The sequence below is a fragment of the Daphnia pulicaria genome, chromosome 1 (assembly GCF_021234035.1).
Source record: "Daphnia pulicaria isolate SC F1-1A chromosome 1, SC_F0-13Bv2, whole genome shotgun sequence".
Taxonomy (NCBI): domain Eukaryota; kingdom Metazoa; phylum Arthropoda; class Branchiopoda; order Diplostraca; family Daphniidae; genus Daphnia; species Daphnia pulicaria.
Genome location: NC_060913.1, coordinates 25,759,295 through 25,774,965, shown reverse-complemented (window position 1 = coordinate 25,774,965; position 15,671 = coordinate 25,759,295). Strand labels below are relative to the sequence as shown.

Genomic DNA, 15,671 nt, shown 5'->3' with positions numbered 1-15,671 from the left:
GCCTATACAGACCAATGTTTATTCCTGAGCTTATGTCACTAAATAACGGACGGCTCGGCGATTTTGTACCTCACAACTTTTTTTTGTCTGTGGATTAGCGATCAAATTCAAAAATAGTTGAACTTAAACAACCTTGAGAAAAGTGCAAGTCGGAAATGAATGTGTGACCAAGTTGAGGGAGGGCGATCCGGTTTTCACGTCCAGGTGGATGACGGTCACGCTCAAAAGTTCTTGTTGTTGTTGTTGTCAAAATTGTTGGGTTTGGTTATTCGCGTTTGACGTTGCACATTTTTTGCCGCCGATGGATCTTGTCTCTCGCCAAGAAAAGCGCAGCAACGCCCTTTAAAATTTGTTTTGTCGGCGAATGCAAATCAGAACTGGTCCTGCACAGAGCCAACTAGCTAACGCAACGTTATTTTTATGACAAAATTAATGAATCTTTCTGTTGACGACAATGTTGAAGAAGCCTTTATTTGTTTTGGTCGGTGTACAAAATGCAACTCGAAAAAGGACACTTATCCAAACATTTGCATGAGAAAAATAGAATAACTACAGTTTTAAAAAACCATAACAATTTTAGTCGTAGGAGGGCTCTATAGGGGTATCCCAATCGCTCACTGACTGGCAAGCTTCGGGCAAGGCGTGCAGTACCGGGGACCTCCATCACTCGATTCGTTCAAGAACTCTAGACTCGGTTGGATGGCCTAGGCGATAGGCAATCAACTACTGGTCATTAGATTTTCGGCGGCGGTCTCGATAACAGTTCCGTGGAATCTGACAGGAAGATTTTCTATGGGATAGAACAGCCATCCAAACCCGACATTTTTCTTAGTTGGCATGATTTTTTACACGAGTCGGTCGACTGCTGGAAGGGCGAAAACGATGTCTCAAGGAAAAAGATATACGGCAAACTAAACAACAGTAGTTGTTTGTTTGTTTGTTTGTTTGTTTTTTCCGTTTGTTTGGCTTTGTGTGTGGGATTTGGTGCTCGTTCGATGCCTTGAGGTAGAGTTTTTTTTTCCTGATCAAAGATTACCTCAGGTTTTTTGCTCTTCCTTCAAGTGTCAACAGGAACGATCCCTCCGACAAACTAAAATTGTTGTCCACGGTCCATCCCATGTTGAATTAACAATTCAATTATTTCATTTAAATTCAAATGTCGATAATAATTACGTAACAAAGTTAGGGCATTCAATTCGTCTTTGGTTTTGCAATTGACGTCGATTCCATGTTGAATTAAAAGTTGAATGATTTCAACCAAATTTTCTTTTTTATAATGACAACATAAGAAAAGAAGAGCATTCCATCCGTCGTTGTTTTTGAAATTGACGTCGATTCCATGTTGAATTAAAAGTTGAATTATTTCAAATAAATTTCCTTTTTGATAATTTCGACATAAGATGAGAAGAGCATTCCACCCGTTGGTTTTGCAATTGACGTCGATTCCGTATTGAATTAAAAGTTGAATGATTCCAATTAAATTTCCATGTTGATAATTACAACATAAGATAAGAAGAGCATTCGACCCGTTGTTGTTTTTGCAATTGATGTCGATTCCGCGTTGAATTAAAAGTTGAATGATTTCAATTAAATTTTCCTTTTGATAAAATTCACTTAATAAAGTGATTGCATTCCATCCGTCGTTGCTTTTGCAATTGACGTCAATTCCATGTTGAATTAAAAGTTGAATGATTCCAATTAAATTTTCATTTTTATAATTACGACCTAATAACGTAAGAAGAGCATTCAATCCGTCGTTGTCTTTAAAATTGACGTCGATTCCGTGTTGAATTAAAAGTTGAATGATTTCAATAAAATTTTCTTTTTTATAATGACAACATAAGAAAAGAAGAACATTCCATCCGCCGGTGGTCGTGGAATTGATTTTGATTCCGTGTTGAATCAAAAGTTGAAGTATTTCCAGTAAATTATTTTGTCCGTTGTATTTTCTTTTTGCCAAATAATGAAGGGGTGACATTCCTTCTTTATTTGTGCAATTGAAATCCATACCTTCTTGTATAAAATGTGTTACTTCTTCCAAACTTGGATAGGTATTACGCGAACATAAGGCGAACAACTGAGTTTCGAATTGACTCTGAAATGGAAATAAATTTAATTGGTTGTTACCTAAACAGTAATAGTTAAAGGCTTTACTTTAATTGTTGTTTTATTGAGAAATTCTGCAACTTCGGACGATGTTATTCTATCCGCGATATTTTCCTTAAGCATTTTCAGGATTAGGTCACGAGCATATTGTGATTGTATTTCTGTTTAGTTGAAGCAATTTGATTTTATTTCGTCATATTTTAAAATATTATATTTCAATTTGAAAAAACTTACTATCCAGATTAACTGGTTTATTTTCAAGTATGTTGGTATGAATTTGATGACGCAAACCGAAAGGATGACGGCCATCTAACAAAAAATAGCCGAAGACGAGGCCTTCTGAAAACACATCACTTTGGATAGTTCCTCGTTTAACTGTTGACGTTGTTTCACTTTCAGACTGGCTCAATTCTTCGTCATAAAATAAGTTCAGAATTTCAGGTGCTAACCAGTCAAAAGTACCTCTGACTCCGCTCATAGAGTAAGACCCTCGCTCATTCACTGGTTTACACAGTCCAAAATCAGCCCATTTCAATAAAACGTTTCCTTTTCTGGGATCTTGCCAAATGAGGACGTTTTCAGGTTTGAGGTCGCGATGCACCAGTCCCATTTTGTGAATATACTCCAGTCCGACAGCTAATTGATAAAGGACCGTTAGCGATGGGGGCATCGTCCCACGGTATTTATTCTTGTGCCCGTCTTTCAAAAATAATTTTTCCAAAGAAGCGTTGCACAATTCAAGATAATAATATCTGTAAATAGTCAATCAAAGGCATTTTTCAGTTATTTTTTTTTTCAAATTTGTTTTGTCTTTTGTTACCTGAAATTTGCGTCACTCTCGGCGTGAAACAATTTGATTACATTCAAGTGATCAAGTCCCTGCAGCGCTTCTTCTCCTTGTGTGTTGCTTGCGATATGAATTAACTGAATTCGCTTGACGGCCACCGATTTTTCACACCATATACCTTTACATACGATTCCATAACGTCCTTCACCCAACTTGTTGTCGAGATCCAAATTCCTCACTTCGTTCGACATTTCCAATCAATGCGATATTTCTGAAATGTATTTCTTTATCAAGGTTTCGCAAATGGAATGTGTGCTCTTCGATTTTCACCAGCTAAATCAGTTGACTGAGTAATTCGTATCAAGGAATATTGGTGTGAGTGTTGTCATGCAGATCACATAGCTTTATCATTTTGTATTGGTTACCTTGGCGATTTTATCAAGGTAAAACAGCTGATAAAATTTGTCAAGATAAATCCTCAGTTCACTTTTGCTTAGCCTATGTCACTTGCAAGAGATCAGAAAGATATTTAATGGAGCCAATAAAATTTCTTGTTATTTTATTATTTACAAATAGGCCTATGTACGCTTTCATTGTTTTAATTTAAAAAATGATAAAATATTTCCTAAAAACAGGTAGTTTGGAGTAGCTGAATTAAGGATGGGGTTCCGAACATCGTTGATTTTGCCAGTATTCCCATGACTAGTTTAAATAGCGAAAATGCATTGCCGAAGCATGTAGCAAACTAGAAAAGTCCCGATTTTCGTTTAGAGGTGGGTTATGATCTGTAGAAAGGCGGTAGAAAGGGTCAGATGTCAGATCAATTTCCACCAATCAGAACAAAGAGGGAAATCCGCAGTAGATCAATATGGTTTTGGTTTTACTGTAGATACATTTTGGTTTCAGTTTTATTTTTCACTTTGCATAACAAAATATTCGAAAAAATTACATCAAGAGAAATCAGTTCCTCTATTATATTAACGGTTCATAAAGTGGGTAAGGCTATCTAACATGCATTGAAGCGATACAGAGGATTTTGGCGGGATTTAGTCAAAATATTTAACAAAACCTTGTGTCATATGTTGGATCCATTCTTTTTCTATGTGTACCTTACCGCAACACCCTGCGATGTATTGCACAATTTCATGTCGTCTTTCTTTTCTCATTTCATATGCGTTGGAAGTTAACGTATATGACGTCACAACGCAACAATTTTCAATTAGAAGTCGAATGATTTCATTTAAATTTTCTTTTTGATCACTTTGGCACAAGGAATGCATGCATTTTTTAAAGTCGCTGTAATCTTTCTCTCTATAAGGCCACAAGCCATAAAATTTATTATTTCTTTCCCAGTCTTCTTTATCATCGACTTCCATTTCATGCTGAAGAAAAATTTGAACAATGTCAACTAAATTTTCTTTGGTGTAGAATTGACACAAGATATCAAGGGCTCTTCTTCCAAGGCTACCATTGCAGTTGACATCGATTCCGTGTCGAATCAAAAGTCGTATTAAGTCAATTAAATTGTCTTCTTGATAAAATGTGCATAAATAATGTAAGGCATTATTCGTGTTTCGGTCTTGGTAATTCACTTCCATTCCATATTGAATTAATAGTTGGGTTATTTCAATGATATTTTCTTCTTTATAATATCGAAACAAATAGTAAAGAGCATTGTGTCCACGATGGTTCTTGCAATTGACATCGATTCCGTGTTCAATCAAAAGTCGAGTAATTTCAATTAAATTTTCATTTCGATAATAACCATACAAAAGGTGAAGGGCATGATACCATTGGTTTATCTTGGAATTGACGTCGATTCCGTGTCGAATTAAAAGTCGAATTATTTCAACTAGATTTTCTTTTTGATATCTTGCCCCAAATAACAAAATCAGAGCATTCTGGTGTTGTTCCGTTTCGCAGTTGACTTCGATTCCATATTTAATCAAAAGCCGAAAAATGTCAATTAAATTTTCATTTTGATAATAATGAGACAAACAGTGAAGTGCATTCCACCCGCTGAAGTTTTTGCAATTGACATCGATTCCGTGTTGAATCAAAAGTTGAAATATATCAATTAAATTTTCGTTTTGATAATTGCGGCACAATAACGTAAGTGCGTTTTCTTCGTTATTATCCTTGCAATCAACTTCAATTCCGCTTTCGATCAGAAATAGAATTATTTCAGTTAAATTTTCATTACGATAATTACGAGTCAAACAGTGAAGGGCATTTGATCCGTCGTTGCACCTGTCATTGACATCGATTCCTTGCTGAATCAAATATCGAATAATTTCAATTACATTTTCATGTTGATAAAAAGAAGACAAATAGTGAAGTGCATTCCACCCGCTTGAGGCTTTGCAATTGACGTCGATTCCATGGTGAATCAAATACTGAATAATTTCAATTAAATTCTGCTTTTGTTTACGTTGACACAACAACATCATGAGAGCATTCAGTCCAGAGCTATTCTTAAAATTGATATCAATTCCATGTTGAATCAAAATTTCAATTATTTCAATGAAATTCTCTGCTTCCTCATTGCCACACAAATAAATGAGAGCATTATCTCCGCTGTCATCCGTGCAAGTTACATTGATTCCGTGGTGAATAAGTAGTCGAATGATTGCAATTGAATTTTCCCGTTTGTGACTATCGGCAATTACAGCGTTAGTTTCGCTGTGATTCTTGCAATTGAAAACATTTTTGTTTTGACACAATGAAATGAGAGCATTCGATCCGCCCTTTGTCGTGGAATTGATCTCAATTCCGTGATGAATCAAAAGTTGAAGTATATCAAATAAGTTTTCGTTTTGATAATTGCTGCACAATAAAGTAAGTGCGTTATCTCCGTTGCTGTCTTTGCAATTGATGTCGATTCCATGTTGAATTAAAAGTGTGATGATTTCAACTAAATTTTCTTTTTGATAATGTATACACAATATAGTTAGAGCATTATCTTCGAAGGTCTCCTTGCAATTGATTTCCATTTCGTGTTCGATCAGAAGTCGAATTATGTCTATTAAATTGTCTTTTTTATAATAGCGACAAAATAAATGCAAGACATTTGATCTGGCGAAGAACAAAGTTTGACCAAGGTTGACGCCATTCTTTATGAAGTGCCGCACTATTTCAACCAAATTGTTATCGCCAACATCCTTTTTTGCTTTTGCCAGATATAAAAGGGGAGTCCATCCTTCAGGATTGACAAAGTTGACATCCACACTTTTTTCCAGAAAGTATTTGATATCCTTTAAACTAGGATAAGTATCACTCGAACATAAGTCCATAAATTGTTTTTGTGTCACAAGCTTTACAACATATGATATATTTAGTTATTATTATTATTTTTTTTTTTTCACTTTAGTTTTTACCTTTTCGTAAATTAATTCAGCGACATCGGACGAATTGATTCGATCTTCCGGCTTTCCTTCTAACATTCTCTTGATTATGTCATACGCACACGGTTGACATTCTGTTTCAGTCAAACGAAACATAAGTTTTAATGAAATGAAATTTCCGCATGATTTATGTGATAAACAAGGTAGTACTTACTATCCAGATTAATAAGTTTGTTTTTAAGTATGTTCGAGTGAATTTTATCACGAAAACCGAACGGATGAAGACCATTGGAAAGATAATGTCCAAAAACAAGGCCTTCTGCAAACACATCGCTTTGGATTGTTCCCCGTTGCGTTATTTTATCTCGCTTGTCGTCGAGCAGTTTCAATATCTCTGGGGCTAACCATTTCTCTGTCCCTTTGATTCCACTCATAGAACAAGTCCCTCTTTCATTCACTTGTTTACTCAGTCCGAAATCAGCCCATTTCATTGTTTCTTGGTTTTCTCGATTCTTAATAATTAGAACGTTTTCCGGCTTGAGATCACGGTGGATCAGTCCCTGTTTGTGAATGTATTCCAGGCCAGTAGCTAATTGGTAAATGTTACGCAATTGTATGGGCATTGGGTGGGCCTTCAAGAATTTTTCTGGGTCGTTGTCTTTAGATAACAGTTGTTCCAACGTGCCATCACACAATTCAAGACAGTAATATCTAGAAATAGTTGTTTTATTACCTCATCAGCTCATTGATCTGCTTAGATGTCGTATCTTACCTGAAATGCTCGTCACTCTCGGCGTGGAAAAATTTTACGACATTGGGATGATCGAGTTTTTTCATGGCTTCTTCTTCTTGGTTGCAGCACTGATGTAGTTGAATTCGCTTGATGGCCACCGTTTTTCCATCCCAGGATCCTTTACAAACGATACCATAACTTCCCTCCCCTAATTTATTGTGGGGATTGAAAATCCGCGACATTTTCGACATACTGACTTTCTTAAACAGCACAATAGTTATGAAAAACTAATATTGTATTCCTTCACACACAAAAAGAAGATGTGGTCTTTGTTGTAAGGAATGCAACAGCCTTTTGAATTATTTGCCCTTGACGACTAATATAATCAAAGTGATAAACCTAGTCGTGGGTGGCAATTTTATCTTCTTGGATTTGTTGTCTTGGCAATGTTATCAGGCATATTTGATAAAAACTCTTGAAAGATAATTCTTTATTCCAAAACTCATTGGAAAGTTAGAAATTTCTAGCGACGATTTTCAAACTTAAATTTGTTGACACGTTTCTACTTTCATTTGATTCATTTTCACTGACAGCACAAATGGCAGTACATTTTGGTGGGAGTGAAAACAGGAGAAAATGAAAGTGTAGTGTGAAAATGTAAATGAGATTCTGCTGGCGTAATACTTATAGGCCCTATAAGCCCATCAGTATTACGGCGGATGTTGAGAAGCAAAGATTGGTCACGGATGCTCATATTGCCAGTATTTGTAGTTGACCGATATTGAAAATATGTTGTTATTATTTTTTTCCTTTTTTAATGGTATGCATGGTTATTGTCAAGGTCAACACGGGGTAATATTTATTTCGATTTTGTCATTGTACATTTTCGTTGTAGTAGAATAGGCCTGCCATTCGATTATTAACAACATTACGATTGGTCAGCGGTATATAACAAAAAACTATCTTATTGATTAACACAGAATTTTAACTGAAATCTCGCTCAAACTGGATCAAGGTCTGAAGTGCTGAAAACTCAAACTCTGTTTTAAGAAATCGTCGAACTTGGGAAAATCGTTATTATCATTAACAAATTCTGCGCCGACATTATTCTGTGATGAACATGATGATGATGCCCACTGCTGCTGGGCCGTCCTCTCTCTCTCTCCGTTCACAAAAGAAGCCCAAACGAAGCCCTTCGGGGGCTTCACGATGGCGTCAGCTTATAAGTCTCTTCTTTTATTTTTCCCTTTACAAAAAATAAAGTAAGAAAAAGCTTCTTCTTCTTTTCTTTCACGAGTTCTTTTCTACATGTACGTCGTACTACACATTCTGAATGTGTCTAGAGCCAAAGAGTCTCTCAAGTCTATACCAGTCTCTTTTTTTGGTTCTAGCCGCCCGGTATTAGTACATGAATAGAGCAGAATCAAGTTGCCGAAACTCTTGGGAGCCTCTAGAGATGGTTGTGTATAGCAAAACTAAAATAACAGTGCAAGTGTGCAACGGAATAATAATAATAGCGACCGACCGAGTCTATAGATACATCCAGAGACTGTTGTAACTTAATTAACCTGTGACCCGCTAGATATTTGAAACATATGCAGTGTATTAGTTCATGGAGACTTTCAGCTCCCCCCACCTTTATTATAAAGTAGGGTTTAGCCCCTGTCTCATTTTCAACTTTTTCCTACTATTTGTTGTTCCTGCTGAACTATTTTTCGTAACCCATTTTTTTAACTTTTTATTTAGATAAGTTACAGCAATCCGTTTGATGGGAGGAACTGCCAATGTCCATCTAAGTGTCGGTGCTGTACTATTGACGTTTTGCAGACTATCCCGTCTGGCGTATTCAACTTTTCTGTGGTTGGAGCTTTCCTGCATGGATGCCTGGCCGTATTTCCCAGGCAGCTAATAAAAAAAAGGTAGGACAACTTTTATCTGTATTAACTTCCTTTTTGACTATTTGGCGGCGTTGATTATATAAATCTAGCCTATAGACCAATGATTATTCCTGAGCTTATGTCACTCAATAACGCACGGTTCGGCAATTTTGTACCTCACAACTTTTTTTGCCTGTGGATAAGCAATCAAATTCAAAAATAGTTTAACTTAAACAACCTTGAGAAAAGTGCAAGTCGGAAATGAATGTGTGACCAAGTTGAGGGAGGGCGATCCGGTTTTCACGCCCAGGTGCATGGATGACGGTTTTATTATTCACTTTGCATAACAACAAATTCGAAAAAATTACATCAAAAGAAATCAGTTCCTCTATTATATTAACGGTTCATAAAGTGGGTAAGGCACCACACCATTGAACTTGTATTTAAGTGATACAGATTACAGAGGATTTGGGCTGGATTTAGTCAAAATATTTAAAAAAACGTTGTCATATATTGGATCCAATCTCTTTCGACGTGTACCTTATTCGAACGCCGTGCGATGCATTGCAGAATTTCATGTCGTTTTTCTTTTGTCTTATCATATGCGATGTAAGTTATCGTACATGGCGTCACATCGCAACAATTTTCAATTAGAAGTCGAATCATTTCATTTAAATTTTCTTTTTGATCACTTTGGCACAAGGAATGCATGCATTTTTTTAAGTCTCTGTAATCGGTCCATCTATAATAAGACCAAAAGCCATAAAAATAATTTTGTCCTTCCCAGTCTTCTTCACCGTCCACATACTGAAGAAAAATTTGAACAATGTCAACTAAATTTTCTTTGGAGTAGAATTGACACAAGATATCAAGGGCTCTTTTTCCAAACAAACCTTTGCAGTTGACGTCGATTCCGTGTCGAATCAAAAGTCGTATTAAGTCAATTAAATTGTCTTCTTGATAAAATGTGCATAAATAATGTAAGGCATTATTCATGTAAATGTCTCGACAATTCACTTCTATTCCTTGTTGAATTAGAAGTTGAACTATTTCAATAATATTTTCTTCTTTATAACATTGAAACAAATGGCAAAGAGCGTTGCGTCCCTTACGGTCCTTCCAATTCACATCGATCCCATGCCTCACGAAGAGTTGAATTATTTCAATTAAGTTTCCTTTTTTATAATAACGAGAAACAGTTTGAAGGGCATTAGATCCGTTGAAGTATTTGTAATTGACTTCGAGACCGTGTTCTAACAAAAGTTGTAGAATTCCAATGAAATTGTCATCTTCGTTATTTGTATACAAGCCAAGGAGAAATGGTGCTGCACTATGGGCCTTGGCGTCAAATCCGTTTTCAATTAAAATTTGAATTATTTCAATTAAGTTTTCTTTTTTATATTGAGAAATCAAAATGGAAATAGCATTTCGTTCGCCACAACTGGTTTTGCAATTGACATCGATTCCATTCTTAATCAATAAAAGAATGATTTCAACCAAATTTTCCTTTTGGTAAAATCTACACAAAGAAAGAAGGGCATTCTCTCCGTTCGCCTTGCAATTAACATCGTTTCCTTGTTGAATCAAAAACTCGATTATTTCAATTACATTTCCTATTTTAGAATTCTTGCACAATGAATTGATTGCAGATTCGTTATCGCAATAAACTTCAATTCCATTTTCGATCAAATATCGAATAATTTCAATTAAATTTTCCTTTTCGTAATAGCGACACAGGAACATGAGAGCATTATATCCATTCGTGTCTTTGCAATTGACGTCAATTCCTTTTTGAATTAAAAGTTGAATGATTGCAATTAAATTTTCATGTTGATAATAACGACATAAGAAAATTAGAGCATTTTCTCCTCTCCAGTTACGCTCATCCTTGCAATTGACGTCTATTCCATGTTGAATTAAAAGTTGAATGATTTCAATTAAATTTTCGTGTTGATAATAACGACATAAGAGGAGAAGAGCATTCCATCCGTTGTAGTCCTTGTAATTGACCTCGATTCCGTGTTGAATTAAAAGTTGAATTATTTCTATTAAATTCTCTTTTAGATAAATTCCACCCAAAGATGTAAGAGCATTGTCTCCAAAGTTAGTCTTGTAATTGATGTCCATCCCATGTTGAATTAAAAGTTGAATGATTTCAATTAAATTGTCCTCTTGATACTTCTGACAGAATAAATGTAAGATATTTAATCTATCACCGGAGAACGCGAAGAACGTTTGGCTAAGGTTGACGCCATTCTTAAGGAAGGTCCGCACTATTTCAACCAAATTGTTAACGCCATCCTTTTTTTTGTCTATCAGAATTGCAAGGGGAGTCCATCCTCTAAAATCGACAAAGTTGACATCGACACCCTTTTCCAGTAAGGATTTGACATCCTGCAAACTAGGATAGATGTCACTCGAACATATTTTCAAAAACTGCATTTGCTTCACAATCTTAACAACATATGAATATATTTTGTTATTTTTATTTAGTTTTAACTTTAGTTTTTACCTTTTCAGAGAGTAGTTCAACGACATCTGACGAATTGATTCGATCTTCCGGCTTTCCTTTTAACATTCTTTTGATTATATCATACGCACACAGTTGACATTCTGTTCCAGTCAAACGAAAAATAATGTTTAATGAAATTCCCTCTTGGTTTATATTTTATAAACAGTGTAGTACTTACTATCTAGATTAATTAGTTTGTTTTTAAGTATGTTGGAGTAAATTTTATCATGAGAACCGAACGGATGAAGACCATTTGAAAGATAATATCCAAAGACAAGACCTTCCGAAAACACATCGCTCTTGATTGTTCCCCTTTGCGTTATTTCTTCTTCGGTGACGAGTAGTTTCAATAATTCTGGTGCTAACCATTCCCTTGTCCCCTTGATTTCACTCATGGAACAAGTTCTTCTTTCATTCACTTGTTTACTCAGTCCGAAATCAGCCCATTTCATCAGAGTTTCTTTAATTAGAACGTTTTCCGGCTTTAGATCACGGTGGATCAGTCCCTGTTTGTGAATGTATTCCAGGCCAGTAGCTAATTGGTAAATGTTACGCAATTGTATGAGCATTGGGTGGGCCTTCAAGAATTTTTCTGGTTCCTTGTCTTTAGATAACATTTGGTCCAACGAGCCATCACACAATTCAAGACAGTAATATCTAGAAATAGTTGTTATATTACCTCATCAGCTCATTGATCTGCTTAGATGACGTATCTTACCTGAAATGCTCGTCACTCTCGGCGTGAAAAAATTTTACGACATTCGGATGATCGAGTTTTTTCATGGCTTCTTCTTCTTGTTTGCAGCACTGATGTAGTTGAATTCGCTTGATGGCCACTGTTTTTCCATCCCAGTCTCCTTTGCAAACGAAACCATAACGTCCCTCCCCTAACTTGTTTTTGATATCGAAAATCTTCGACATTTTCGACATACTGACTTTCGGAAACAGCACAAATAATTAACTAATCCTTCACACAAAAAAAAGATGTGGTCGTTGTTGTACTGAACGCAACAGCCTTTTGATTTATTTGTCCTGGACGACTAATCAAATCACTCGATAAACCTAGTCCTGGATGGCAATTTTATCTTGTTGTGTTTGTTGTCTTGGCAATGTTATCAGGGAATTATAGCTGATAAAAAATCTTGAAAGAAATTTTTTTTTTGTCTCTTACTCATTGGAAAGTTAGAAATTTCTAGCGACGACTTTTGAACAAAAATTTTAAATGACGGGAGGGAAAATGAGGCATGCGAATGTAATGGTTTTCATCGCCCAGCCTTATAACCAATCCGGAAAATCTAAAATGAAAGGGAAATCTAAAATTCTGACTCACGACAATGGTTGAAGTTAAAAATTCCATACTCTTTTTAGACTATAAATAACTCATCTAACTGGTAAAGGAGAAAAAAACAAACAATGTTAAATGGATTTTTTTGGGGAGAGCAATAAAGGAGAGCGGATCAAGCGACTAAAGCCATGAGTGGCGTCCACCCTTGCTGTACCTGCCGGCCCACGCCCGGTCTTTGCAGCACATCGACACATGCATGGGCGGCGCAAAAAAGAGAAAATGCTGGGGGTGTAGATGAGATTTTGCTGGCGTAATATTACTTATAGGCCCTTATACATAGCAGCATCAGTACGGTGGATGTAGATAGCAAGGATCGGGCACGGATGCTTATATTGCCTTTAACGGTATTTCAGATTTACCGATAATAACAACATAGCCTAATACTTATATTCTTTTTCTTTCATTTTTTTTAATGTTATGCATGGTTATTGTCAAGGTCAACACGGGGTAATATTTATTTTGATTTTGTCATTGTACATTTTCGTTGTAGTAGAATAGGCCTGCCATTCGATTATTAACGACATTACGATGGGTGTCAGCGGTATATAACTAAAAAACTATCTTATTGATTAACACAGAATTTTACCTGAAATCTCGCTCAAACTTGATCAAGGTCTGAAGTGCTGAAAACTCAAACTCTGTTTTAAGAAATCGTCAAACTTGGGAAAATCGTTATCGTCATTAACAAATTCTGCGCCGACATTATTCTGTGATGATTCCGGCTCTTTTTTTAAATCATTGTAGAATATCGACGGGTATTGAGGTCGTGATGATGGGTCGATGGTGGAATCCATGTTCTCCGGAGGGAAGTAAGGCGAAGGTGAAAAAGTCGGTGATGGATAAGATGGCGTTGTGTAACCGTAAATCAGTGATTCGGTGTAGTAAGCTGCAGGAGAGACGGAAGTAGGGCGGTCGTAACTGGGAGTCTTCTTAGGAACGTAAAGTGGAACATAAGGCTTGAATGCTGATGCATGGTTGTAAATAATCGGAGCGAAATAGCTGTGAGCTGGAATAGGAAAATGTGGCTTAGATTTGTGATTTGCTGTTTTGTGATTTGATTTTGGTTGATTTGGCTCTTTGGGCCATCTCATTGGCCAGAATTCACTGTAGCGTCCGTTGGGGTTAAGTTCGTCAAACTCCTTTGTCTGACCACTTCCAAAGGCACTCATTGAGTTGCGGTTTTTATCTTTTTGAATCTTCGCGCCGTTTTCATTCGCCAAATTGTTGCCATCGAGCCCGACAACTGCCACAGCTAATTGAGTCAGAAGGACAGGAACTGTGTAAAACTTAAATTAACCAAACGGTTATTTCAGTCAGTTGAATGAATTTCGTTAACTTACTTTGAATGTGGCGGGTTTCATCTTTGCAAAAATTTTTGGATTTACGTTTGTATCTTGTTATCCGGTAAGACACTGCGTTGAAGTTGAGCTCGAGGACTCGAATGATGGATGAATGTACGACTGCCACTGACTTAAATCCATTGGAGAAAGGCTCCACTTTTTTATCAAACCATAAGATGTTTGTCCTCAGCATTTTCACTTGTCGCATTGTCCCTTGTTGCTTTCCCGATCACCGCGTCGTCTGTGGTTTTTCTTTCTGGCCCTTCTTCTGCTGATTAGCTCTTCTTGCTGTCATTTCCAACTTTCAATGGTTATTTTGAGTTGACGACTGCGGCTCGTAACTTAAACGTAATTGGACTCTGTAGGCGATACACATGTAATAACGGACCCCGGCCGCGACCCTCATCTCTCACGTATTATCGGAATCAGCCGAGCGTGAATCACATATAGCCTACCATCCGTACGCGCACTCACACAACAGCGCACACACTGTGTGGCTATATATCCAAAACAACAACAAACTCTGATGAGGTCACTAACCCGACCATCAGACAGTTTTTTTATTTTATTATTGATTTCTTTTTTCTTTTTAGTTTTTAAAATTAATGATTTGAAAAAATGTATTAAAATAACTTTCACTTTTTTTTGCGCGAATTTATCAAAAGAAATTTCACCCAAAAATAAAATTGATTCGAATCTTACCTTATTTGGCGTGTAGAAATGTACAATTTGTTTCCCCGTTTTTCGCACACTAGTCGCAAAAATTAATTTCAATTAATTTTTCCAGAAATCAAGCGCACTTAACGTCGTGATTTTTTAGTCGACGAAACTTATTTTTACTAAAACTCCCCAGAGAGAGAAAAATGAAAAAGCCCAAAATGATAAAAAAACACGTCCGCTCTCGTGAACGGACGTGAGCCAACTGGCTCTCTCTCTCTCAGCTCCGTGCTGTGCATGTGTGGCGCCCACTGCTGGGCCGTCCTCTCTCCTCTCCGTTCACAAAAGAAGCCCAAACGAAGCCCTTTGGGGGCTTCACGATGGCGTCAGCTTATAAGTCTCTTCTTTTATTTTTCCCTTTACAAAAAATAAAGTAAGAAAAAGCTTCTTCTTCTTTTCTTTCACGAGTTCTTTTCTACATGTACATCGTACTACACATTCTGAATGTAGCCAAAGAGTCTCTCAAGTCTATACAAGTATCTTTTTTTCTGGTTCTAGCCGCTCGGTATTAGTAGACATGAATAGAGCAGAATCAAGTTGCCGAAACTCTTGGGCGCCTCTAGAGATGGTTGTGTAGACAACTAAACTAAAATAACAGTGCAACGGAATAATAATAATAGCAACCAACCGAGTCTATAGATACATCCAGAGACTGTCGAGAGAGATAGCGCATTCACACACTATTAAGTTTGCCCAATCAGCCGTGCACTCGAGCTTTATACACGGCGTATCTATATGCTAGTATATATTTATAGACTCTTATATACTGCATCTTTGGCAGAGTAGAGAAAGTATCTTGTATGAGAAATAACAATAGAGAAACAAAACACAAAAAAATAGAAGCGGCCATTTCCATTTTCCTTTTTTTGTTGTTGTTGTTGTTGGTTCAATCTTACATCTTATAATGCGT

At 36.6% G+C, this 15,671-nt stretch overlaps 2 protein-coding genes across 2 annotated transcripts; both read right to left on the bottom strand.

Annotated features, from left to right (window-relative positions):
• Nucleotides 1–2,127: 2,127 nt before the first annotated feature.
• LOC124320211 (serine/threonine-protein kinase/endoribonuclease IRE1-like) lies at nucleotides 2,128–3,211 on the bottom strand. The gene is made up of 3 exons (XM_046782934.1): nucleotides 2,927–3,211; nucleotides 2,341–2,858; nucleotides 2,128–2,267 (listed from the first exon to the last, which is right to left on the bottom strand). The coding sequence occupies exons 1-3, from the start codon at nucleotides 3,142–3,144 to the stop codon at nucleotides 2,128–2,130; spliced, it is 876 nt and encodes a 291-aa protein (XP_046638890.1). The 5' UTR covers nucleotides 3,145–3,211.
• A 587-nt stretch (nucleotides 3,212–3,798) lies between these two features.
• On the bottom strand, nucleotides 3,799–12,280 carry LOC124320210 (ankyrin repeat domain-containing protein 50-like). The gene is made up of 4 exons (XM_046782918.1): nucleotides 12,078–12,280; nucleotides 11,538–12,016; nucleotides 6,271–6,371; nucleotides 3,799–6,207 (listed from the first exon to the last, which is right to left on the bottom strand). Exons 1-4 carry the CDS (start codon nucleotides 12,278–12,280, stop codon nucleotides 3,940–3,942), a joined length of 3,051 nt encoding a protein of 1,016 aa, XP_046638874.1. The 3' UTR covers nucleotides 3,799–3,939.
• Between the last annotated feature and the right edge of the window lie 3,391 nt (nucleotides 12,281–15,671).

Excerpts from the sequence above, each read along its gene's own strand:
- LOC124320211 (XM_046782934.1), bottom strand. The coding sequence starts at position 3,144 with ATGTCGAACGAAGTGAGGAATTTGGATCTCGACAACAAGTTGGGTGAA. Across the intron at positions 2,859-2,926 it reads GAGAGTGACGCAAATTTCAG|ATATTATTATCTTGAATTGT; the intron begins GTAACAAAAGAC and ends GACTATTTACAG. Across the intron at positions 2,268-2,340 it reads TAAACCAGTTAATCTGGATA|AAATACAATCACAATATGCT; the intron begins GTAAGTTTTTTC and ends TCAACTAAACAG.
- LOC124320210 (XM_046782918.1), bottom strand. The coding sequence starts at position 12,280 with ATGTCGAAGATTTTCGATATCAAAAACAAGTTAGGGGAGGGACGTTAT. Across the intron at positions 12,017-12,077 it reads GAGAGTGACGAGCATTTCAG|ATATTACTGTCTTGAATTGT; the intron begins GTAAGATACGTC and ends AACTATTTCTAG. Across the intron at positions 6,208-6,270 it reads CTGAATTAATTTACGAAAAG|CTTGTGACACAAAAACAATT; the intron begins GTAAAAACTAAA and ends TATGTTGTAAAG.